The sequence below is a fragment of the Mercenaria mercenaria genome, chromosome 3 (assembly GCF_021730395.1).
Source record: "Mercenaria mercenaria strain notata chromosome 3, MADL_Memer_1, whole genome shotgun sequence".
NCBI lineage: Eukaryota > Metazoa > Mollusca > Bivalvia > Venerida > Veneridae > Mercenaria > Mercenaria mercenaria.
The window spans coordinates 33,275,267-33,299,612 of NC_069363.1; the positions used below are offsets into that span (position 1 = coordinate 33,275,267).

General features: G+C 33.6%; 2 protein-coding genes across 8 annotated transcripts in view; one reads left to right on the forward strand and one right to left on the reverse strand.

Annotated features, from left to right (window-relative positions):
- Window positions 1-8,284, forward strand: part of LOC123525150 (disabled homolog 1-like) — a 38,065-nt gene extending 29,781 nt beyond the window's left edge. For 5 of the 7 annotated variants that reach the window (XM_045303945.2, XM_045303942.2, XM_045303943.2 and 2 more), the window contains 3 exons: window positions 742-764; window positions 4,317-4,356; window positions 4,564-8,284. In XM_045303945.2, coding sequence (XP_045159880.2) covers window positions 742-764; window positions 4,317-4,355 — 62 coding nt within the window. In that variant the 3' untranslated portion in view covers window position 4,356; window positions 4,564-8,284. The remainder of the gene's footprint in view (window positions 1-741; window positions 765-4,316; window positions 4,357-4,563) is intronic. The other 2 variants (XM_045303947.2, XM_045303948.2) reach the window with 1 other exon arrangement.
- An 8,441-nt stretch (window positions 8,285-16,725) lies between these two features.
- LOC123525149 (calreticulin-like) lies at window positions 16,726-22,751 on the reverse strand. Its single transcript, XM_045303941.2, has 8 exons — window positions 22,593-22,751; window positions 22,186-22,287; window positions 21,245-21,448; window positions 20,751-20,845; window positions 20,207-20,530; window positions 18,707-18,850; window positions 18,104-18,284; window positions 16,726-17,662 (listed from the first exon to the last, which is right to left on the reverse strand). The coding sequence occupies exons 1-8, from the start codon at window positions 22,687-22,689 to the stop codon at window positions 17,589-17,591; spliced, it is 1,221 nt and encodes a 406-aa protein (XP_045159876.2). The 5' UTR covers window positions 22,690-22,751; the 3' UTR covers window positions 16,726-17,588.
- Window positions 22,752-24,346: the final 1,595 nt, after the last annotated feature.

Below are 24,346 nucleotides of genomic sequence, written 5' to 3' on the forward strand. Positions count from 1 at the left end.
GTAAAGGGTCTGGACACACAGGTTCCCATTATGCTTTTTTGTTGGAATATGTTGTTTTTATTGGACTGTAAATGTAGGGTGCATCTGAATGGCACGAAGTGACCTGTAATTGAACTAGAATCCAGAGAATTGTTCTTACTGGAATGTTTTTTTGTGTATGTATTAATTATAAGTTAATACTAAAACTACTTACTCAGCACTAGGGTAGTCTTGTTACCACTTTTTTTATGTGTAAATTATTTGGCCTGCAAGTTTTCTTTTGAAATTGCATAACATTTACGCCCTTTGCAACATTATTCGTTCTCTCACAATTTTATGGACATTATACTCTGATATTAATGTAAATATTTATTAACTTTAAACATTAGGCCAAATGGCATAGTTTTCTGATATTGTGTCCAGCCCTGTTACCTTCTGGTCCAGAGTAAACTAAGGAAAAGCTGATTTCTATTTCAAAGGATGTAGTTGTTAATGAAAAACTGAGGAGATAATAATTTAATGTAAATGCATATATTTTCATTAATTAACAGGCTCTTTCTTTTCACAAAGGACTTTTCACGATTGAATCATAACTCTTTGAAGGGGAAACAAGACGACATTCCAAAGCATCATCATAAATCTATTATAAAAATAAAACATTGAAATTTTGTACTAAAACGATTTCTTTTTTATTTCGCACTTTTCTAATGTCTGGTATTCATCTACATGTATTTGCAAACAAAATGTAAATCAATCTTTCAGGAAAGAAGCAATCTTGGTTAAAAGTAAATATTCTGTAATTTTATTTTTCAATTATTTTGTTAATTTCTTGAAAGTTGAAACATAGCCAGTTGTTTTGCTGCAGTTGATGTATTTATGCATTGAGTGTGAATGCTTCTTATTTGCCTGAAGGGAAGTATTTTGAGATGGCGCAGGGCGTCCGACCGTCTGTTTGCAATTTCATTTCCGCTGCATTAACATAGCTTTGACATATGATCGTCAAACTTAATTTGAACATTGCTCATGGACCTTGGATGACCTCTATTAATTTTGAGGTCTGCATTTTAGAGGTTAAGGTCACATTGATCTTGAGACTTTAGGTGATTTCCAACGATTAATAACTAAAACTTCATGTAATGGTATTTCAACTGAATTCTTGACCTACAATTCTCAAACTTGACAGGCACATTTCCCATTGGCAGTGCATGCCCTCAATTGATAGTTAATAGGCTTACAGTGACTGTCTGTACTAAAACCATTTCTGCTTAATAATTTGAGAGTGATTTGACCTATGACCCTCAAACTTGGTAGTCTTATTTCCAGTTACCAGTAGATGACTCCCATTGATTTTAAGGTCAGTGGGTCAGAAGTCAAGGTCACAGTGACAGTAACAAAAAGTGTTCCTTCTTAGCATCTTGAAACTGGCTTGACCTTCCCCTAAACTTAGCAGGCAGATTACTTATGGAAATTGAATGGCCTATAAAATGAATTTGAGGTTAGTTGATCTAAGATTAATCAAGTTGAATGTTGGTATAAAAAGAACATTTTATTTTGGATCCAATTTGATATTGAAGTTTCTCAAAGGTCTTGTAAAATGATCATGTGGACATAGTCTGTGATGGAAGTCATCATTTATCTGTCTGTTTGCAATTTAGTTTCTGCTCAATAACTAGTTTCTGCTCAATAACTTCAGATTGCCTTGACCAATCATTTCACAAACTTTATAGGCACACTTTGCTTCTGGCGTATTTTGCTCCACAAGCAGTGCTCTTGTTTTGCTTTTGTGAATTTCTTTGTTTTCTGATGTCGGTGTTGGTATGGTTACATTATGCTTAAGGACTTAAAACCCATTCTTTTAGACAGTATAGATAGGGAAAGATAATCAAAGCCATTACTTCCTACCAGTTATCTTGTACCTTTGATATATTACATTTACAGGTTTTAGATTTCATCATTTTTTTCCAAATTAATTATATTTTCTGCTTCCAGAGCCACGAAATGAAAAATATGTAATGTGTTTATATACTTGATATACTAGTACCTTCCTATTGTACTTGTCATATATTCTATACTTATTTTTCTCTTTCAATCAGTAATTTGCATTTGTACCACATAACCATCGAGTACATTTCCATTTTGGATACAGTATATTCTACTCACCATATTGGATAATGTATCCAGCACATGGATTCCATATGAACTAAAAGATAAAAAGCTGTTGATTGATAAAAGTATCCTCATGAAATTTGGCATCAGTGAAAGAAAAATAAGCATAGAATGAAAAGATTATTTTACATTGTCTTGTACAGTATGTGATATGTTTGGACTCATACCAGTAGGTATTTCCAGTATATTTTTTCAAATGGGTAAATGTCTAGAAATATATTGCCATTTTGTACAGAACAGTGTTAAATAACGGAACAGTAATCACCATGTGTAAATCCTGTACCATGCTACTTTCCAGTTTTAAAAAAGAAGTACCATAATTTTATTATACACATTTACCAGTTATGCCAATGTGAAAAGAAAACACTTATTAAAAGATAACATATTTGGTTTAGGGTAGAAAATATCAATTCATTTTGTCTAAATATACTTTTCTTTTATGGTATGAGTGACATTAGTCTGTGACTTTTATCTCTTTGTCTTTTATCTAAAACCATTTGTAATACAGCAAATGGTATTCATTTAGAGTAAATTAAATGCCACACTTCCATTATTGGCAGATATTTTCAGTATTGATTAATTTGCTTCGTTATTGTAAATATAAAAAGTAACAGTGAAGTGAGTCATTGGCTTCTGAATCAGCTCAACTGAACCAAAAAGTTCAGTGTGAGGTATTGGTATAGGTGGGTGATCCAGTGACCATAGTTAGTTTGTTAACACTAGAGAAGTAACAGTTTTGGCCAAGTCTTTAATGAAACTTGGTCAGAATGTCGTCTTGGTAAAATCTTGGAGCTTGGAGGAGTTTGAAAATGGACTGTCTGGGATCAAAACCTGAGTCATTATCATAGAAAAGCCATGTTAACACTGTACAAGTCTAGGCCAAGATTCTTGGGTCAAAAACTACATCACTAGGTCAAATTATAGAAAAACTTTGTTAACACATTAAATACAGTTTTTGTACCAGATCTGAATAAAACTTGGCCAGACTGTTTTATTTTTAGCTCCACTATTTGGAGAACAGGGGTGCTTTTCTACTCGCCCAGTGTCAGCGTGAGCTTTCTTGGTTAAAGTTTTTTGGCAACCTTTGTTCTTCTTTGTTACTGTTGCTTACATCTTACTGTAACTTTACATTAACATTGTTCAGCATGCAAACAAAGTATGTGCAGGGGCTGGGCCCATTATACCCAAGGTTAAGGTCACCAAGGTGTTATACTTAGGTTATTTTTAAGGTTAAAGTTTTTTGGCAACCTTTGTTTTTCTGTCATATCTTTGTTACTATTGCTTATATCTTACTGTAACTTCACATAAACATTGTCCAGCATACAAAGTATTTGCAGGGGTTGGGCCCATTATACATAAGGTCAAGGTCACCAAAGTGTTATACTTAGGTTACTTGTCTATGAATTCTAGGTGGAATTGGAGAATGGGTTGTCTGAGGTTAAAAACATGTTTACTAGAACTTAACATAGAAAAGATTTGGTCATTTTTCTTTTGGTCTAGTTTGGATGAAACTTGGCAAGAAAGAGTGTCGTTACAGTATCTGAGTCTAGCGTGAATTTTGATTCTTGAAGAAAAATACTTTAAGAGCCAACAGACCATATTTTCTATTTCGTTAACTTGAAATCTGGTTAATGAAATCAATGGCAATTGCAAAAGTGGGTCAAATTGGCATTAATAATGTTCACTAGGTTAAAATAGAAAAACATAGTCCATTAATTTAGAAATCACATATTTGAATAAATTGTCATAAAACTGTCCATCAAGTTTTTACTAAATAGTAAATACAGATGTTATCTTCCATAATACAGGCTATTGTGACATATATTTAATGTCAAACAGTCAAGGTCAGGTGAGCAACTCAGTACCGTCATGGTCCTCTAGTTTATAAAGTCAGTTTTAGTCTGTTAAATACTGATAATTACAAGAAGCTCTGTACTGTTTCTTCATTAAGTAAGATGTGTTGAAAAGTAGAAGGGATCCACCTGTACTAAAATATCAACTTAAATAAATATTGGCTTTCATGATTTTTGATGTTGAGTAGACATTGCAGTTTCATTATTTACAGTTTTTAATACTTTCAAAGTTTTCTATATTATGTACATGTGGAAGTATGCCCTGATAAGATGCACTATTTTACATGTATTTTACCAATTTTGTACTTCCTGTTTCAGGCCAATGATCCATTTGGTATGCCACAAGCTTTTAAATGAGGTACGTTCAAGAAATAGGAGTCCCTGTGATGTAACACGTACACACTTTTAATGTTTAGTTAGGTTATCTTTTCTTACTTGAACAAACAAGATAAAAAGACAACTTTTGACCTTCTGTATTTGATTCATAGTCTTGTGTTTTACCTATAAAGCTATCTGAATATGAGTATCAGTAATGTATGTAATGTATAACTGTTTTATCTTCTAGACAAATGATCTTCAATGAACGACATGGCCAAAGATGTACAAGACTTGTTTACAACGTTACAGCTTGGTGAAACAACTGGAGTGATTATTTCTAAAATACAGTATGGATTGGATTTTCTTTGAAGCATTTCATACCATGTGATTAATGATATAAATTTAGATAGAAATTGGAACTTGAAACATGACCCTTATACAGATTCTCTACAGAAATTTTGAAAATATGGCTTGTAACAACCGAGTTCATTACTATATGGAGGGAACATCATTGTGGTTGTTTTTAGTATAACTTGGACTAAAAAAACTTTGTAACTCTAGACCGATAGACAGCTTGTAATACTGTAGTAGGGTAGAGTATCTTAACAGAAATTTTAAACATAGATGTTTGATACACTCTCAACTAAGCACCTACTGATAGGTCATTAACGGGGCTTTAGACTCTCTACATAGAAAGTAATAAATGAAACTCCTTACACCAACAACCTTCCGACATAAAAAGTAATAAATACACTTTATTTGATAAAGTGAGCATTTTTCTACATGTTTATGGTGTATTGGAACTTGACTATTATGGACATCTACATAGTGGTATTGTAGTGCAGTCTAAAACTTATATTTCTGATGCATATTTAACAATGTGATGATTTTCAACTGTTAACCTGTCATATACTATTATCCACATATATAATATTAGGATCTCTGTCAAGGATTTACTGAACATATTATTGGTATTCTAACAAATTTGAAGTAAGAAAGTGACCTGGAAGTTTTAAGACAGACTTAGTTATTGAAATTTCACCATTAAAAGAATGTTTTTGAGACCAGACATTTTTGTGACTAGTGATATTTACTAGCGGCACAACTTCATTTTCAAGGCAGCTTAGTTAACATTTCAAAAGCTTTTCTTATATCATATCAGGATTTATATATTACCCCGAGTTCAGTGTTGGACTGTCCAGGGCAAACCATTTAGTCTTCCATTACTGTTGTATGTATGCTTTGGTGCTTTGGAATTAATATCCAGATCATTTATAAGCTTGTACATGAATTTTTATTAACCTTGTGGCATATTATAAAAAATCTAATATCTTTGTTTAGTCAGTACTTTCAGGAATGTGTTTACTTGTGAATTTCAGTTTTGTAATTATATCTATAAATATATATGTATTTTGTAACCGTCAGAATATTCTGACTGCCTTGTATTCTATATGTTTGGTACCGGTACTCTTTTATAAAAGGTATATCATATAAGTACTATACAATGTATCTTGTGTTTCTTATCTGTCAAAGTGCTGTTAGGGTACCCATTTCTGCTTTCTAGGCACTGCTTGCTAAAACTGTAAATATTGCTTTACAGGCTACTAATTGATACTATATTCATAATAGAAAGAGATCAGTTGTGAAATTATTAACGTTTTTTGATATTCAGGTTAGTGGGGTGGGTTGCGAAATCATAAAAGATATTTGTGGACTCAAAATGGTGATTTTCTTAAGGTGGTACATATTAACACATTTGATTTTTCATTCTCACTCTATGTATTGTATATTTTTGTGTGTTCACAATTTGTGAAAAGTAAAACAGTCATATTAAGCCAGGTTACATCTTCATGTAAACCTTAAATTTTTCCCCATATATGTAATTGAAATCATAGTTTTTTTGCAAAATTATCAAAAATGTCTGAACTTACATTTGTAGCAAAAATTAAGGTTGTAAATACATGTTTCTGATTTTACTGCTACACGTTATATTGTGTTTCCAGCCGTTCTGGTTTGAATGTAGAAGTTGACGTTTTATGTATAAATAGTTAATGGCCAAAAATTGTTAATGTTTTTGTTTAGTCTTCCATTAGTTGCAATATTGTTAGGGGTTTGTTAGTGACTTGGGTATTTTTATCAGAAAACCAAATCTTATTTGTAGATGTAGATGTTTGTTGGTACACACCTGTTGGTATTGTTACATACAATGTTACAGCTTTATAATGAAGAAAATACTGCTCAGTACTTGTGCTTATATGCAGTATAAAATTATAACACAATTGAATGTTGTCCTGATCAGTTTATAAACTTGCACCATTTAGGTAGATTACTAAAACTCGTGTTTATTAAGGTTTAGGAGTATATCACCAAAACACAGAAATATTTTATAAACGAATAACATCGTTATCAATATTTTACCTGACCATTACATGTTCTGCCGTACTGTCCCGTACTGAAAATATTCTGAAAAAGTTGTCCCCCTTTGAAAATGAATGCCATTTGTAAAGAAATAAAAATAAACAATCGCTGAAAACTGTGTTCCACCTAGTTATGTGAAATTTCAACACTCGCACGGTATTACAAATGCATCAAAACAAACATGTGTAACAGTTCCTTGAAAATGGTGAGTTTTTAAAAGCGCTTGACTGTCAGGAAGTGGGGCCTGTTTAAACAGTTCTTTTTTTCGGAATTCAATGCTTATATCAGTATATTGACACTTGTTTTGTAGAGTAATATAAGTAATATACACGCTATCATTACAAAAACAACAACACAAGTGTCGGTATACTAATATAAACATTAAATTCCGAAAAAACGACTGTCTAAATGGGACCCACTTCCGGGCAGTGAAACGCCTTCAAAAATTCACCATTTTCAAAGAACTGTTACACATGTTAGTTTTGATTCATTTGCAGTCGGATGCGAGTGTTGAAATTTCACATAATTAAGTGGAACACAGTTTTCAGCAATTGTTTATTTTTATTTCTTTACAAATGGCATTCATTTTCAAAGGGGGACAACTTTTTCAGAATATTTTCAGTACGGGACAGTACGGCAGAACATGTAATGGTCAGGTAAAATATTGGTAACGATGTTATTCGTTTATAAAATATTTCTGTGTTTTGGTGATATACTCCTAAACCTTAACTCCCATCATTATTTTCGTAGATTCCATAAAGAGATGGGAACATATATTCCATAAAGAGATGGGAACATATATTCCATAAAGAGATGGAAACATAAAGAGATGGAAACATATATTCCATAAAGAGATGGGACCATATATTCCATAAAGAGATGGGACCATATATTCCATAAAGAGATGGGAACATATATTCCATAAAGAGATGGGACTGTTTTCAGATAACAGTTACAGTTGCATTTTTTTCCACCAGTTTTGCCGCTTATTTGGTGTAGAAGAAATGGCTTTTTTTTCAATTATGATCAAAATGAAATTTATAATGTTATTCAATACCTAAGTTGTGTAACTGCAAAGACATTTAGGTATTTTAAGTTTTCAACAAACTGCTGAGAAACTTTCCCACAATTTTACAGTTGATGTTGAAAATACTCTCAGACCTTACATATTTCCGTTATGTACTCTTACATTATTTTTGTCTTCAATTTTATATCCTTATTTAGTCATATATGTATTTTCAGTTTAGTATAATATGTACATGTACTTTTGATGGCCTAAAACAAAGATGGCATTTTTACGTGCAATAGATCAGTTAAATAAAACCCAACTTACAAAATGCTCATTTTTTAGGTTCTAGCTGCTAGTGTATATTTATAGCAATACTAAGTATTATTTTGACGTATTATTTATGTTACATCTATAATTACAGTTGAATGTGTGATCAGAATTATGTTGTTAAGTGTGCTTATTACATTGCTAGATTTTATTTCATGATTGACTTATTTATATTTTAATTCTGTTAATGACAAATAAATCATATTGATTTTTAGGCTTTGTTGTGAGTGTTGTCTTTATATAGAATAGAATTCTTTATTACCTCCACACAGGAAGAGTACAGAATTGTTTTGGTGTTGTCTGTCTGGCTGTTTGTACGAGCCCACATTTTTATACTTAGGTGGCTATAGAACAAAAGGTAACTTTACATTTTCTTTGATGTCATTCATTCAATAAGCTTTTATGTGGCTATTTTTCTATTACATGGCTGAAAGAACAATAGAGAGCTATATACCGGTAAATACCCATTTGTAGGAATGTCCATCTTTATGTGCTTCCATCCGATATTGAAAATGTTTCTAATTCAAAAAGTATTGTAGTTAGAATCACCAAACCTCATATAATAATTAATTTGTACATGACCTTTGCCCCTTGACCTTTTAAAAGCAGAGTTTTCCCCCCTTGATTTAGTAAAAATAATTGAAAATCAATACAAAACAAAAAATATTTTTTTAATTAACCTTGGTAGCACATTGTATTGAAAATTGATTGATGGTGTAGTCCAAAAACAGTTTATCTGATCTTGAAAATTTAACGTATTTTTTTTTCTATGAAAATAATGGTCTAATGAAATTCTCTGTGTGAAAGGTTAATACAGTTAACATGCCAGAGCGCAATCCAGTTTATGAAGGAAGTCTTGTATTTTCTAATGTGCCTTCGGTGAACTTCTACCAGAGATAGTTGTCCCATTATTTATATCTGCTGGGCTGATAGTACCAGTATATAGAGGACACTCAAAACTGTTCTATGTCAGAATAATTTCACTCAATCTTTTCTTCGATGACCCTCTACCATAATAGTTGAATCATAACTATACAACCAAAGGAGCTGTGGTCTGGGGCCATCATGACCCTCTTGTTCACATTTTCTAACCTTTTATTCTTTTGATTTGGTAACTAGATCATATACACCAGAAAATGCCCCATTTTCTACCTGATCTACATGAAACTTGGTCAGAATGTTTGCCTTTATATCATCTAGGCCATGTTCAAACCAACAGTCATCTTTGGTCAGACATTATTTAGTATGTCAAGTTGTAGAAAAGTTCCATCAACACTGAGTAGACTGTAACATTTGTAGGGTTAAGAAGGGTTTCACATTTAAGACAATATCTTGTGCATTCTCTACAAAAACTGGGTGGATATTCATACATTAAATGGTATGTCATAATTATGTACTCTAAATCATAACATTTTGTGGAAATATAATTTCATGTTGTGTCGGACTAGGCCAAATATTTTGTAGGGATATGTAACGGTGTATTTGAAGTTTTAAAGATGTCACTGAAATTAATGGAAATTTTCTTTGTTGAAATATTATGTTTACTATTGACACGACTATGAATGCAAGTCTCCCAGGAATAATAATGTTTTTACAGGAGTATACATATACATGGAACAGCTAACTCTGTTATTTAGCCAATATAACTTGGCTGGCTTTGTGGTTATTGGTATGAGCTGAAGTCAAAACTGGATTTCCCTTGAATACTAAACTAGCTTCAGTTTCATCTTCTGTACATTTGTTTACCTGTATGTTTTGATTTGTCACCAAAGACTACACTAGGTCCTGTAAAACTACTAGTTAAGATTTTATCTATTCTGTCACCTTTACTTGAGTTGAGTTACAAACAGAATTTCAATGAAAGTGTAGGATTAGTTTTGTTGGTTATGGTTGCACTATTCATGATTTCTGAGCCCCAATAAAACTATTAAAATTGTATTGTATATTTTATCTCGTGAAATGTGGCATTTGAGCAGTTTGATATAAACATGTTTATTACCTACCAAGAAAATGCCATCATTTTATTTACTGAAAGATCTTTGTAGGAATGATAGATATGTTCATACATATAAATTATGAATAATAAACATGTTTATATTTTAATATTTACTCTACTGCAAAGTTTTTCTAAATTATTAGCACTGTATAGCAATAGCTCTTATTTTCAAACATGTTTTTCATGATACACTCCAAGTGTGTAATGGTCTAGAGATCACAGTCAGTTTAAATAACGAGGAAATGCTAAAGTAGCATCAAGAATTATGGTCCCTGAATATGGTCGCAATTTCCATGTTGATTTAACACTATTCTGACAAACCTGAGTCCTACCTTGGTTCATAAGACAATTACAAACCTCAAATTGATGAAAATGCATTTTCTTAAGCAATAGTAAAGTGTAGGTGCTACAAATATTAGTTATGTTCAATCAAAATTGCCAGAACTAACAATGGCAATGCAATAATGGTCACACATCTTGAGCAAAAGGTTGTTTTTTCTTCGAAATCTTAGTTAAACTAAACCAGGTCTGTTTCCAATCCAACTATTATGACAGCTTCTGTTTACATAGCCATTATGTTGCAATTTTAGTAGTTTGCAAATACAGTCGAATACCGTTACCTCGATATTCAAGGGACTGTAAAAATTGCATCGACGTATCCGAAGTTCGACGTAACAATATCAACTATCCGGGACTACTTTTTACTTATGTCAGACGTCTATATTGTTATTATATCAAATGCATTTTCAAAGGGTTTGAAAGGGGAAAGAAACAATATAAAACATGAATACGATTTTAATTTTATTGACAAATAAAACATCTTAATTAAATCATACATATATACATACATAAAACTTTTTAATTTTTCAAAATATATGTGTAAACATTAGAATTTTTATTCCTTTCCTAAACAAGTCTGAATGCAGCGGTAATGTTCCTAGATGATCAGTCATTTTGACTGTTCTTCGATAACGAAAATTTGCCAGTTAAATACGCATATTGTTACTCAATCCTACATGGCAGATTTTTATTCCGTCAAACTGAAAAATATTTCATCAAAATTAGTTGTTATATTGGAAAACAGTTTGCCCGCTTGCACGCTGTTTTATAAGGGTATATATGTATATATTGGGAATTAAATGCAAACTTCCTGACATTTAAATTGAATTAAAGATTAAATAACAAACAAAACAAACGCACAAACTAACTTGATTATGATTAATACATCGCCGGACAACAATAGGTTGATTTTCACACCTTACACATAACATGGATATTTTTTGACAAGCTGTGGTGACATCGACAAAACCAGGTGTAAAAACAGTACAGGTAAAGTGACGGGACTGAAAAATCTCATCGAGCTAAACAAAATATCGAGCTAATCATATCGAGGTAATGATAAATAATTACATTAAAATATATAGGGAAAAATCGGGACCGACTAAAACACATCGTGCTAACCGGAGTATCGAGCTAACCGATATCGAGGTAACGATATTCAACTGTATGTGAAAATTTACAAAGACAAGACAGTCGCAACGCCTGGTGCCCCAAGAGCCAAAAGGACGTTATGGAAAACCTGTATCTACTAAACTCGCGTTAACAATTTCTTTTTGCATGTTTAAATGAAAACTTCCAGTAATTTGCTCTGCAGAAAAAGTCCCCTCACTGACTGCCATGCTCAATTCTAAACACGATTTAAACATAAAGACAAGTAAGAAAAGTGCATATGCCTATTGCAGGCCTCCCAACAGGATATGATGTAAATAAAGGTTTTTTTTCTTCAGGTTGTTTTTGTAAAAATAAAGGTTATCTTGGGGCACTTTTGGGTAAAAATAAAGGTTAAATTTGTGATCTTATTCCACTTCCCTGCTGCAATAGTACTTGCATTTTCTGAACAATCCCTTTTGTCAACACCTTCATTACTCAAGGGAAATAATTGATTATAGAAAGTAAACTGAGAATGAACACCATATGGCAACCTTAATCCTACCTTAATCCTATTTCAGTGCAATTAGAAAAGTAATCCATCTATGTAACCTGCAAATGCCAATAAGACAATTACACATCTAATAGTCCTCAAATTGTTTTCATTGACTTTTTCATATTTCTTAACATATGTCCCATACTTTAATGCATCAATATACATGCAGCAGACCAGTAGCTTTATCAACATATTTCAAACAATAGTGCAAGAATGTCACAATATACGCCCGTCACAGCAAATTTCTTTACACTAGCATCTGTATTTGCAAATGGAATTTTAATTTTGTGGTTGTTAGTAATTATTGTAATTCTTCTGTTTTTCTGAATCCACATAAAAACTCCTTACCAGGTAGAGTTACCTTAAAATACACCTAAAATTTGAAAGTAACATCTATGTTGTACCACAGAAAAGTGGTCTTGGTTTTTCCCTACGGTCAATTATAAAAAAGTTACAATATAAGTTATTTATAGTAACAACAAAGGGAAGTTATTCTTTAAAAAAAAATAAACAAGAGGACCATGATGGTCCTGAATCGCTCACCTCTTCCCACATGACCCAGTTTTGAGTATGACGTTGTTTTTTCTATTATTTGATATAGTGACCTAGTTTTTGAGCTCATGTGACCCAGTTTTGAACTTCAATTAGATATTATCAAGATGAATATTCTGACCAATTTTCATGAAGATCCATTGAAAAATATGGTCTCTAAAGAGGTCACAAGGTTTTTCTATTATCTGACCTATTGACCTAGTTTTCGAAGGTACGTGACCCTGTTTTGAACTTTACCTAGATATCATCAAGGTGAACATTCTCACTAATTTTCATGAAGATCTCATGAAAAATATGGCCTCTAGAGAGGTCACAAGGTTTTTCTATTTTTATACCTACTGGCCTAGTTTTTGACCGCACGTGACCCAGTTTCGAAACTGACCTAGATATCATCAAGGTAAACATTCAGATCAATTTTCATGAAGATCTCATGAAAAATATGGCCTCTAGAGAGGTCACAAGGTTTTTCTATTTTTAGACCTAGTTTTTGACCGCAGTTGACCCAGTTTCAAACCTGACCTAGATATCATCAAGATGAACATTCAGACCAACTTTCATACAGATCCCATGAAAAGTATGGCCTCTAGAGAGGTCACAAGGTTTTTTTATTATTTGACCTACTGACCTAGTTTTTTTAAGGCATGTGACCCACTTTCAAATTTGACCTAGATATCATCAAGGTGAACATTCTGACCAATTTTTATGGAGATCCATTCACAAGTATGGCCTCTAGAGAGGTCACAAGGTTTTTCTATTTTTAGACCTACTGACCTAGTTTTTGACCGCATATGACCCTGTTTCGAACTTGACCTAGATATCATCAAGATGAACATTCAGACCAATTTTCATACAGATCCCATGAAAAATATGGCCTTTAGAGAGGTCAGAAGGTTTTTCTATTATTTGACCTACTGACCTAGTTTTTGAAGGCACGTGACCCACTTTCGAACTTGACCTAGATATCATCAAGGTGAACATTCTGACCAACTTTCATGAAGATCTCATGAAATATATGGCCTCAAGAGAGGTCACAAGGTTTTTCTATTTTTAGACCTAGTGACCTAGTTTTTGACCGCACGTGACCCAGTTTCAAACTTGACCTAGATATCATCAAGGTGAACATTCTGACCAATTTTCATGAAGATCTCATGAAATATAAGGCCTCTAGAGAGGTCACAAGGTTTTTCTATTTTTAGACCTACTGACCTAGTTTTTGACCGCACATGACACAGTTTCAAACTTGACCTATATATCATCAAGACGAATGTTCAGACCAACTTTCATACATATCCCATGAAAAATATTGCCCTTAGGGAGGTCACAAGGTTTTTCTATTATTTGACCTACTGACCTAGTTTTTGACCGCACGTGACCCAGTTTCAAACTTGACCTAGATATTATCAAGGTGAATGTTCTGACCAATTTTCATGAAGATCTTGTGAAATATATGGCCTCTAGAGAGGTCACAAGGTTTTTCTATTTTTAGACCTATTGACCTAGTTTTTGAAGGCACGTGACCCAGTTTCGAACTTGACCTAGAGATCATCAAGGTGAACAATCTGACCAATTTTCATGAAGATCTTGTGAAATATATGGCCTCTAGAGAGGTCACAAGGTTTTTCTATTTTTAGACCTACTGACCTAGTTTTTGATGGCACATGACCCAGTTTCGAACTTGACCTAGATATCATCAAGATGAACATTCTGACCAATTTTCATAAAGATCCCATGAAAAATGTGACCTCTAGAGTGGTCACAAGCAAAAGTTTACGGACGCACGCACGCACGGACGGACGACGGACACCGCGCGATCACAAAAGCTCACCTTGTCACTTTGTGACAGGTGAGCTAAAAATCAAAAAAAAAAATTGTAAGTCCACACAAAAATCCTTACCAGGTAGAGATAGGTCAAAATACACCTCAAAATTAGATGTAACATGCATGTTGTACTACAGAAAAGTGGTCTCGATTTTGCCCTACGACTAGTAATGAAAACGTTACAATATAAGCTATTTATAGTTATAACAAAGGGAAGTAATTCTAAAGAAGGGACCTGCACATGACACTTTGTATCATGATGGTGTACAATTGTGCCAAGTTACATCAAAATCCCTCCATGCATGAAGAAGAAATGCTCCGGACAAAGTTTTCATTCTTGTATCCTTTGACCTCTGTGACCTTGACCTTAGACCTAGGGACCTGGTTCTTGCACATGACACTCCGTCTCATGATGAACAATTGTGCCAAGTAAATCAAAATCCCTCCATACATGAAGAAGATATGCTCCGGACAAAGTCATTCTTGAATTTGACCTTTGATCTCTGTGACCGTTCCCATAATAGGTCAAAATACACCTCAAAATGGAATTATTCTAAAATCGGACCATCGGTTTAGGAGGAGATGTCGTTTGAAGTTTTTTTCAATTTTTAGCTCTGGCAGCCCCTATGTGCAACCAAGCAGAATAGTTTGAATAAATTTGGTAGAGAACCACCCATGGAACGTTATGGCCAAGTTTCATCAAAATCCATTCATTGGTTTTGGAGGAGATGTTTTAAACACAAATGTCTACGACGGACGGACGACTTGATGGATGCTGGACACAGCGTGATCACAACAGCTCACCATGAGCACTTTGTGCTCAGGTGAGCTAAAAACTGGCCTGCATATTCAGCTGCAGCCTTGCTTTTTCGACAAATCAAGTTGGTTTAAATGATTTAAGGTCACCAAAGGAACATATGTATGAAATTATCTTAAAATTTGACAAAGTTGTTTAGATTTTGTTTGACAATTTTTATATTGCAGCTCTAGCTACGTTATTTAACCTTTACCCTGCTAAATTTCTAAAATGGACTGGTCTATCACTCAGTCTGGGCAGTACTATTTGTTATTCAAAAGGGTGTTCACTGAAAATTTACAGACAATAGCGAACAGCTCAGACTATGATCAGCCTGCACTGATGTAATGTACAGGCTGATCTTGGTCTGCACTGGTCAAAAAGGCAGAAACACTTGCCGCCAGCAGAATAGAGAATCAAATAGTTACGATCAAGAATCACCCAAAATACACTTATGTGAAATTATTGCAACATCAGACCAGCAGTTTCTGAGATTTTTAGAAGGAAGAGACGGCTCGATCTGGCTGCAATGCTTTTTACAAATCTGTTTTGAAAAATCTTGTAGAGGGTCACCGAAGTTCGACCATGTTTTTTTTTGGATGAATTAAAACAGTCTTAACAATACCCAGGTATATTTGTGTGAAATTATTTCGAAATTGAGCATGAGGTTTCTGACAAGATACACATGAAAGGAAATGTGATCACATCCCTAGACGGACGTTTTTTGACAAAGTGGAATGATCTTGGTAGACGGTCACCCCAGGAACATCATTTCAAAATCTGGCCAGCAGTCTTTGACAAGATTTTTAAAGTTTCCACTATGTACATATATGAAAAAGTGATCAGCCCTAAAATATTCCAACATTTGAGGAAAAAACCTTTGTAGAGGGTCAACCAAGGAATATTTGTGTTAACTGGGCATATGGCTTTAAAGATTGATTTCCTTTTTTGTTGCCATGGATGGAACTTTTTTGAACAACTCTGGTAGGGGTTTACCCATGGAACATAAAGACAAAGTTTCATCAACTTCCATCAAATGGTTTCAGAGACGTCATTTGAAGAAAGTGTGGACGACAGAAATATCATTGACAGACACACTCAGGTAAGCTAAATATTGCATAGTTTGAAGGAGAGATGTACCTAACCACCTATGCATATAATAAAATTTCAGTAAAGTTGCCTCTATTTTTACCAAGTATTTTATTTGCTCAAATAACTTGTTTTCAGAAAATGATCCTGCCATTATTTTTTCCAGGGCCATCATTATTCAAGCAACTAGGACATCACAGCTGGTTATCAAACTTGGCACAAGATAATATGCCTATTCACGTTAGCCAGATGGCGAAGCCCTTTATTTATTAAACATGGTTGAGATATTATTGGATAATAACTGCTCAAGTTAGAGACAGGACAACTTCCGTGGATGCTGCATGCAGCCTGCCCGCTGCAGATTATCCCACAACACATTGTTTCAGGGCCACGTAAGAAAAACGAAAAATGTAACAGATATTTTATATAAAACTTTTATACCATTCAAGTTATAATACCAACAATATCCCTTAAACGGCATAAACACTTGTTAAAACATTTGGCAATATTCAGATCAGTCCTTTGTTTACACAAAACTACAAGCAACAACATAAAACACATTCATAACAAATTCAAACTTCATTTACACATGAAGATGCCATATGAACAATATCACTAACAAATTCAAATAAAATATTACTAAACATTACCTATGCCATTTTGAGCAACAGAACTGATCATGAACATTGCTTGTTGTCACCATGACAACAATTAAACATAATTTTAACTTAATTAGTCCCTAATCCATCCATAACAACTGTACAAAACATAAATATACACAAATGTACATTGTATTCACAAGCATACAGGATACTTTTTGGTTTATGTTTGAACAGAATTCCCGAGAATATGGCGAGTTCTACATTTCTGATGTACTATCACAGTAAAAACAAATCCAAACATGGTATTCACTATCCAAGTGAAAATATCTATTTTTCAAATTAATGTCATATCTAACATATTCCTAAAAAATATTAGGACCAAGTTATATGTTTCTAAAGTGTCTTCAGATATTCTTCTTTATGTAAGACATCGAGTCAACTTTGGATTTACAAGTATACACCATCCTTATAATTTCTTTGTAAGTGTTTTAGAATTTTAATGTAAATGCACTTCTCTAATATTAACGGAGAATGCAAGAATGGTTTAAACAATGTCATGAGTAAATGCTTCAATCAAATCAATACACGCTCTCACATGTGATTAGTTTTGATAGATGGGTGGTGAGCAATGACTGGATAATGGCTTCTATGATGGACATGGTCTAAAAATGATGGGCGTGGTTACAACTCGTCATGGAGTCCTTCCTCCTCCTCCTCCTCCTCCTCTTCTTCATCTCCCTCATCATCTTTGTCACCTGGAATATCATTTAATGTAGAGATTAACACGGCTAACAAGACATTTCACATGAAATCTGCAGCAGATTTACAGAAGAAAACAAAATTAAAGAGTGCCTCATTTCTCACAGTCATTGCTTCAGCCCAAAATACACTTAACTGCAGTAAAAGAATTGTGAATCTTGTGACAAAAGAATAAACCTAACTTACTATTTGGATTTTAAGCTGTGTTTCCCAGAAAGGTAACTAAAGCTATGCAGCCTTAAACTAGGAGAGTTTTAGAAATTCTATTTAAAGAATGTGTCAATGAAAGCAGGCACCCTCGAGACTAAAAATGCTGGCTTATCTAAATAACACATTAATTCACTGCAGCCAACATTTAATCTACGTGATAGCATTCATATTAGAACAGGGTTAGCAGATTTCCTACAATCGAATCGTATAAACAGACACTTATGTACCTTCTTCTTCCTTTCTCTTTGCTTCTTCTTCATCTCTCTGTTTCTTTTCCTCTTCATCTTGCTCATCCTTCATCTTTTTCTCAGCATCTTTTGTCTGACCCCATGTCTCTTCGCCAACTTTTTCTGCATAAGCTGCATCATCTGTGATGAGGACGTTGTCAAAAATAGTTCCAGATTTGACCTGAAGAGGTAAAAAATATCTGTCTTGTGAATAAGTTTTATAAGCACAAAACTGCAAAATGCACACAACTTGACAGTATTCATTCTATGCACTGAAATCCATAGGACAGAATGACAAATCTGTCCATAAAACGAGTAGAAGTTTTTCAAAGGTTTGTTTTTATTACTTTTTACTAATTATAATTAAGCCTCACAATGCAATGGCCTGGGGATCCCACTTTATTTCTAAATAGTAAATATATTTAAAATGTTAAGGACATGCTAATGGAGTCACTTCTAAATAAAATTCTAACAGTAACAAATCTAGCTGATCTGTATTTAACAAATGATCAGCATAGTCCCAATATTTCTTTCATAAAGGAAGTGTGAGGAAGTAGGCAAATTAATATAACAAGAGAATTTTAAAATTTCTGGTCCACTTACCTGCCATAAATCAAAACCAATAACACCAATATCATCATATTTGTATAATGCATCATCTGCTGCATATTCTGGGTTATCAATTTCTGGGTGAATCCATTTTCCTTTGTATGCTGGGTTATCAATCTGTTTTGGCTTCCATTCACCCTGGAAATGATTGAACAATACTTGAGAACAAAGTCTTTATTTGTGTTATATTTAGGTGGTTGGCTGTAATTATTATAAATGCCAGAAAAAAAATTGCTGACAAGTTGTTTCATCCAAAACTGACAGAGCACCATTTTGACAAGCATTACACCTCTCATCACTGCTGTAGATGATGCATTGCTTGCAATGATTTTTTTTAAGTATTTTCACTGTCAGCGCAACTGTTTGCTGAACAACTGTAATGTGTATCGACAAAATGATCATTGAAAAGAATCAACTGCTATAAATAAAAACAAGAGCACCGCCTTGCGGGTGCTGACGCTCATCTGATTTTTTTTTGTGTAATAGAAATATTGTCCTACCCATGATTTTCTAAGTCTAAAAAGGGGCATCATTCTTGCAAAAAGCAGGATAGAGTTATGTTTCTTGATGTTCAGTGTCCACATATGATGGTGAAAAACTGTTGCAAATTTTAAAGCAATAGGTTTGATAGTTTATGAGAAAAGTGGACTTAAACATAATACTCAAGCAAGAAAATGATTTTCTAAGTCCAAAAGGGGCAATAATTATTGCAAAAAGCAGGATGGAGTTATGTTGCTTGCTGTACAGGGTCAGCTTATGATGGTGAACAAGTGTTGCAAGTTTCAAAGCAATAGCTTTGATAGTTTAAGAGAAAAAGTTGACCTAAACATAAAACTTAACCAAGAAATCTGATATTTTCTAAGTCCAAAAGGGCCATAAATCTTGCAAAAAAGCAGGAGGGAGTTATGTTTCTTGCTGTACAGGGTCACTTATGATGGTGAACAAGTGTTGCAAGTTTTAAAGCAATAGCTTTGACAGTTTAGGAGAAAAGCTGACCTAAACATAAACTTAACCAAGAAAACTGATTTTCTAAGTCCAAAAGGGGCAATAATTCTTGCAAAAAGCAAGATGGAATTATGTTTCTTGATGTACAGGGTCTGCTTATGATGGTGAACAAGTATTCCAAGTTTCAAAGCAATAGCTTTGATAGTTTAGGAGAAAAGTTGACCTAAACATAAAACTTAACCAAGAAATCTGATATTTTCTAAGTACAAAAGGGGCCATAAATCTTGCAAAAATCAAGATGGAGTTATGTTTCTTGCTATACAGGGTCAGCTTATGATGGTGAACAAGTATTCCAAGTTTCAAAGCAATAGCTTTGATAGTTTAGGAGAAAAGCTGACCTAAACATAAAACTTAACCAGGCAACGCCGACGCAGACGCCGACGCCGACAACCGCTCAAGTGATGACAATAACTCATCATTTTTTTTCAAAAAATCAGATGAGCTAAAAACAAAACCAGGATGCTAATTATCAAAAAATCTGGAAAATACCTTGTATTCTGGGTTATCAATCATTGGTGGTTCCCACTCTCCGTCCATTTCATCATCCCAGTCATCAGGTTTCTTGGCATCTGGGTCGGGAATGTGCTCTGGCTTCTCCCAGTCTTCTGGTTTGCTGTCTTCAGGATCATCGATCTTCTCACGATCATCCCAGTCTTCTGGTTTCTTAGCCTCAGGATCCTTGATCTTTTTGGGAGGGAGAAAATCCCAGTCGTCCTCTAGTGAGCCGCTCTCGACTTTCTTATTATCGATCTTGACCTCGTATGTGTTGTCTGGGTTCACAATCAATGTGTACAAGTGGGTGAATACATCATCCTGTTAAAATGTACAGGTAATAATACAACTACTGCTATTCAAGGCAATTGAAGCCACACAGTTAATAGCCAAAACCTGCTTTAAAGTATTTTAATTGCAAATTCAAAAAAACAATTATGCTTCTGACTGAAGAGTTATTTAAAACATTTCGCAGAAAAAACTAGAAGCCTAACACTGCAGAAAATAGCCCTTAACCTGCTTGATTTAACAATAGACCTACCTTGCACCTGATGTCTTTCTTAGTGAGAAGGTTCTTTCCTTTATAGTTGAAGATAACATGAACCTTTTTGGTACCTGGTCCACAAATGTCTGGACCTGAAATATTGTCATATATCAAATAAGTACATCATTCTTGTCATTTGATTTACTCATTCTACATTCAATCCCACAGTTGCTCAATGAGAAGACAAACTATTTCATCCCCTATTGATGCTGTATATACTGAAAATATTTTGTACCAAGTTGTTTTCATATTAATGTAAGTCAATTGTTTTCATATATACATTATAAACTACTGTGCAGCATTAATATTGTTACATGAGGTAGGTCCTTTTTGCTGTTGCCTCAACTCGAAAAAAATTAACAAGGTGACAGGAATTCAATATAAAATGATCATGATGTAAGTTTAAAGTGAATTAATGCAAAAATTATGTCATCATATTCTGATAAAGACTTTTAAACCAGTTTTGTATATTCTGTACATAAATTCCTTACCAAACATAATATTGTATGGAGAGTCTCCGTGCATATCTTTCTGGTCCAAATCACTTGGGAAAACTTTGACATATCCACCACCACAGTCAATGTTCTGCTCATGTTTTACAGTGAACTGAATGACGAGGGTTTTGTCTTTATTGCTAAACTTGTCAAACTTTGCAGACAAAGCATAAAACTTTGCATCCTGGCTGGTCTGTATACCTGTTTAAGAGAATACACAATATATTTTAAATTCATATAACAAAATGAAATTGAATTACTTTAGTTTTGGCAGTACACTCTACTCCATCAAAATTGCTTAGCTAACAACTGGTGAATACATATAAAAATCTTTGACATGTACACAAAGTTAATACTGTACGTTTTACAGATAATTTTCATGCAAGAAGCTTGAAAATAATATAAGTATACAAACACAAGAAAGAACTTAATTTTACATGCCGAAACAAATGCTCTACTATGTAGAATTTTATCAAACCATTTATTTTCTATGCATCATTGTATCCAAAGTAAATTCAACAATAAGATTTGCTCGATTTTTTTTCCAACCATTTAAAATTTATATTGTCCTTAGGTAAAATTTCAATATGGGCATTTGATGAAATTTATATACTGCTACGTTTTAAATTTTAATAAAAGTTTTCAGAGCAGTAGATTTACCTATATGCGTATATATTTTGGTGCTCATTTTTTCACATTTTGCCAAATATCAACTGAAGTTATACATTGCTGCTTATTTCATGTTAATTACCATTTTCAATGAATTCACTTAAAAGCTTACCTATTGTCAAAACCTATCTTAAGACAGTACCTTCAAACATGTTTATATTTACAATGAGACATGAAAAAGTTGTCATTTAAGTTTGACATTCAACATTCTGACATTTCATTTTACATTATTACTAGATCTACTTAAGCTTTTTAGAACCAACATTTACCTTTATCTTTTTCTGCATCTCCATAAAATTTGCCAGCTGACAACACAAATTTTCCAGCTTCACTGCCTTTGTGTGTAGACTCTACCCATCGGCCTTCCCATCCTACAAATTGAGAAATATATGCGTAAGTAAAGGTGAAAAATTTTACGTGTACATGCTCATCTTTGCATTCAACAACTTTTGCACCGTCAGCTATCTTTTTCCGCAGGAACAAAGAACAACCATGGCGGATTTTCTGTAAATTCTAAAATGCAACAAATTAATGTTTCAAGTATCACAACCTAACGTTTTGAGGCCCGTTTTGACAGGACCCTTCGTCGTCACTCATGATGGAAATGACCAAATTTTCCGAGTCTGAGAAAACAAAAGTAAAATTGCGATTTCAGTAAAAATAATAAATAACGTACCTTCATCAAATTTCTCTTCAAAATAAGTTGTTGGTTCGGCAAATGCAAAGCCGAGAACGGCAAAAAAACACAGAATTTTCATCTTGATGTTTACCATTTACTGGAGAGATGTCAACTGCAATATGCCGGTAAATACCACGTGATTAGACAGATGGAAACTTTTCATTGGTTTAAGGGGTATGAAGTGGACCAATGAAATCTCACCACGCGCAGCGATTGGAGTTTCCCAGCGAGAAGAAAATCCTTCATCCGGGTAATTTGTAGAGTTCGGTTGTTTCCGTTAAATTCCGAAATGTAAGCGGTGGGCGTGTACTTTCGGTTTGATCTGAATAACTTATCACTTATCTCTGGTATATACCCATGCACGAATCCCTTGTCAATGTATAAAACATTTAAGCAAGCGGGGTGTTTGAGCTGAGGATTCGTCATACAACCGGTTCGAGTAATTGGCCTCCAGTCCAGAACAAAAAGAAAAAAAAAAAAAAAAAACGAAAAAGAGAACATTTTTAGATGCTTCTAAAGGCCCTTTTTACTGACAGATTATATGTTAAGGAAACATAAGATTTAGTTGTTTTTACTAATGTTTCCATGCAGAATTGAAAAGCGTTTGTAACGGGGTACCGGTGGTAAACTGCCTTACTTATAAAGCTTTACAAGATACCTCCTTGGTGTGGAGGGGAAAAAAATATTGTCGAGGCTGCCCGGTTAAATTCCCGACTCTCTTGATTTTAGCATTTCTATGATAGTTAAGGAAAACACACTCTTGTTCTAATGTTCATAATATGACCAAACTACTTTGTTAAAGAGAATTCCTATAGTTTTTTTCCTTTCACAGAATTTTTTTAAATTCACATATTATATGATATGAAAATTTGTGCTGAAAACAATGAACAAATAAAAACAATAGGTCACCAGGCTTGTTTTTGTGAAAAATTGTTTTGAACACACCCACTGTTGCTGAAACTGCCAGCGATTTTTCAACATTTTCAACATTTTCTGCTTTTTTTTTTATAAATACCAACCAAAATATACATCATGACAGCACAATACGGCCTTTTTCTTTTTACTGATTTTATTATATACTTATTTGATATCATAGTCATATTTGTAATACTCTATCCTTACAATAATGGGTAAAAATGAAAAAAAAAAATGTTGTTTCATATTTACTTTTGTGAACTTTTTTCAATGAAAAATACCCATAGTGAAGAATATTTTTTTTTAAATTTTGAAAAAAACTCTTTCATAGAATTTTTTCCTGTTTTTTTTTTGTGTATAGATAATTGTATTGTGAGCATAAAAATGGCTTAAAATGTATGGGTCACCAGGCTAAATTTTATGTTAAGACCGCTAGAATACAACACCTGTTCGGACGGAAAATGGCGCGAACCTGGCCAAATTGATTACATGTATGTCTGCTAGAAGTTAAAAAAAAGTTTAAAATTCTTAATTCTTTCTATAATTGAATGCTAAATAATCTGAAAGGTGATATTGTCTTATCAGTACTAAGTCAGTTATCTTACATTTTATGAACAACACTGTCTTTGTACTAAAATGCGATGTGAAAACACAACCACAAAACTAGCAAAATACCTGTCAGGCATGATACTTGTCAATACAACATAAACCAGTATCAACATTTGATTACTGATAAATAAAACTTATCAAAAATGTTATTTCATTCAAGATATGTCATATTTAAGATTGTCTGTAACATGTTTCAGCAGATGTTGACTTCAGTCACATAGTTTTTT

What these genes read in the sequence shown, in the direction of transcription:
- LOC123525149 (XM_045303941.2), bottom strand. Translation starts at nt 22,689, where the DNA reads ATGGTAAACATCAAGATGAAAATTCTGTGTTTTTTTGCCGTTCTCGGC. An exon ending in TTGGTTTTGATTTATGGCAG is followed by an intron (nt 18,285 to 18,706) that starts GTAAGTGGACCA and finishes TTACCTCTTCAG; the next exon opens with GTCAAATCTGGAACTATTTT. An exon ending in AAAGAGAAAGGAAGAAGAAG is followed by an intron (nt 17,663 to 18,103) that starts GTACATAAGTGT and finishes ATGATATTCCAG; the next exon opens with GTGACAAAGATGATGAGGGA.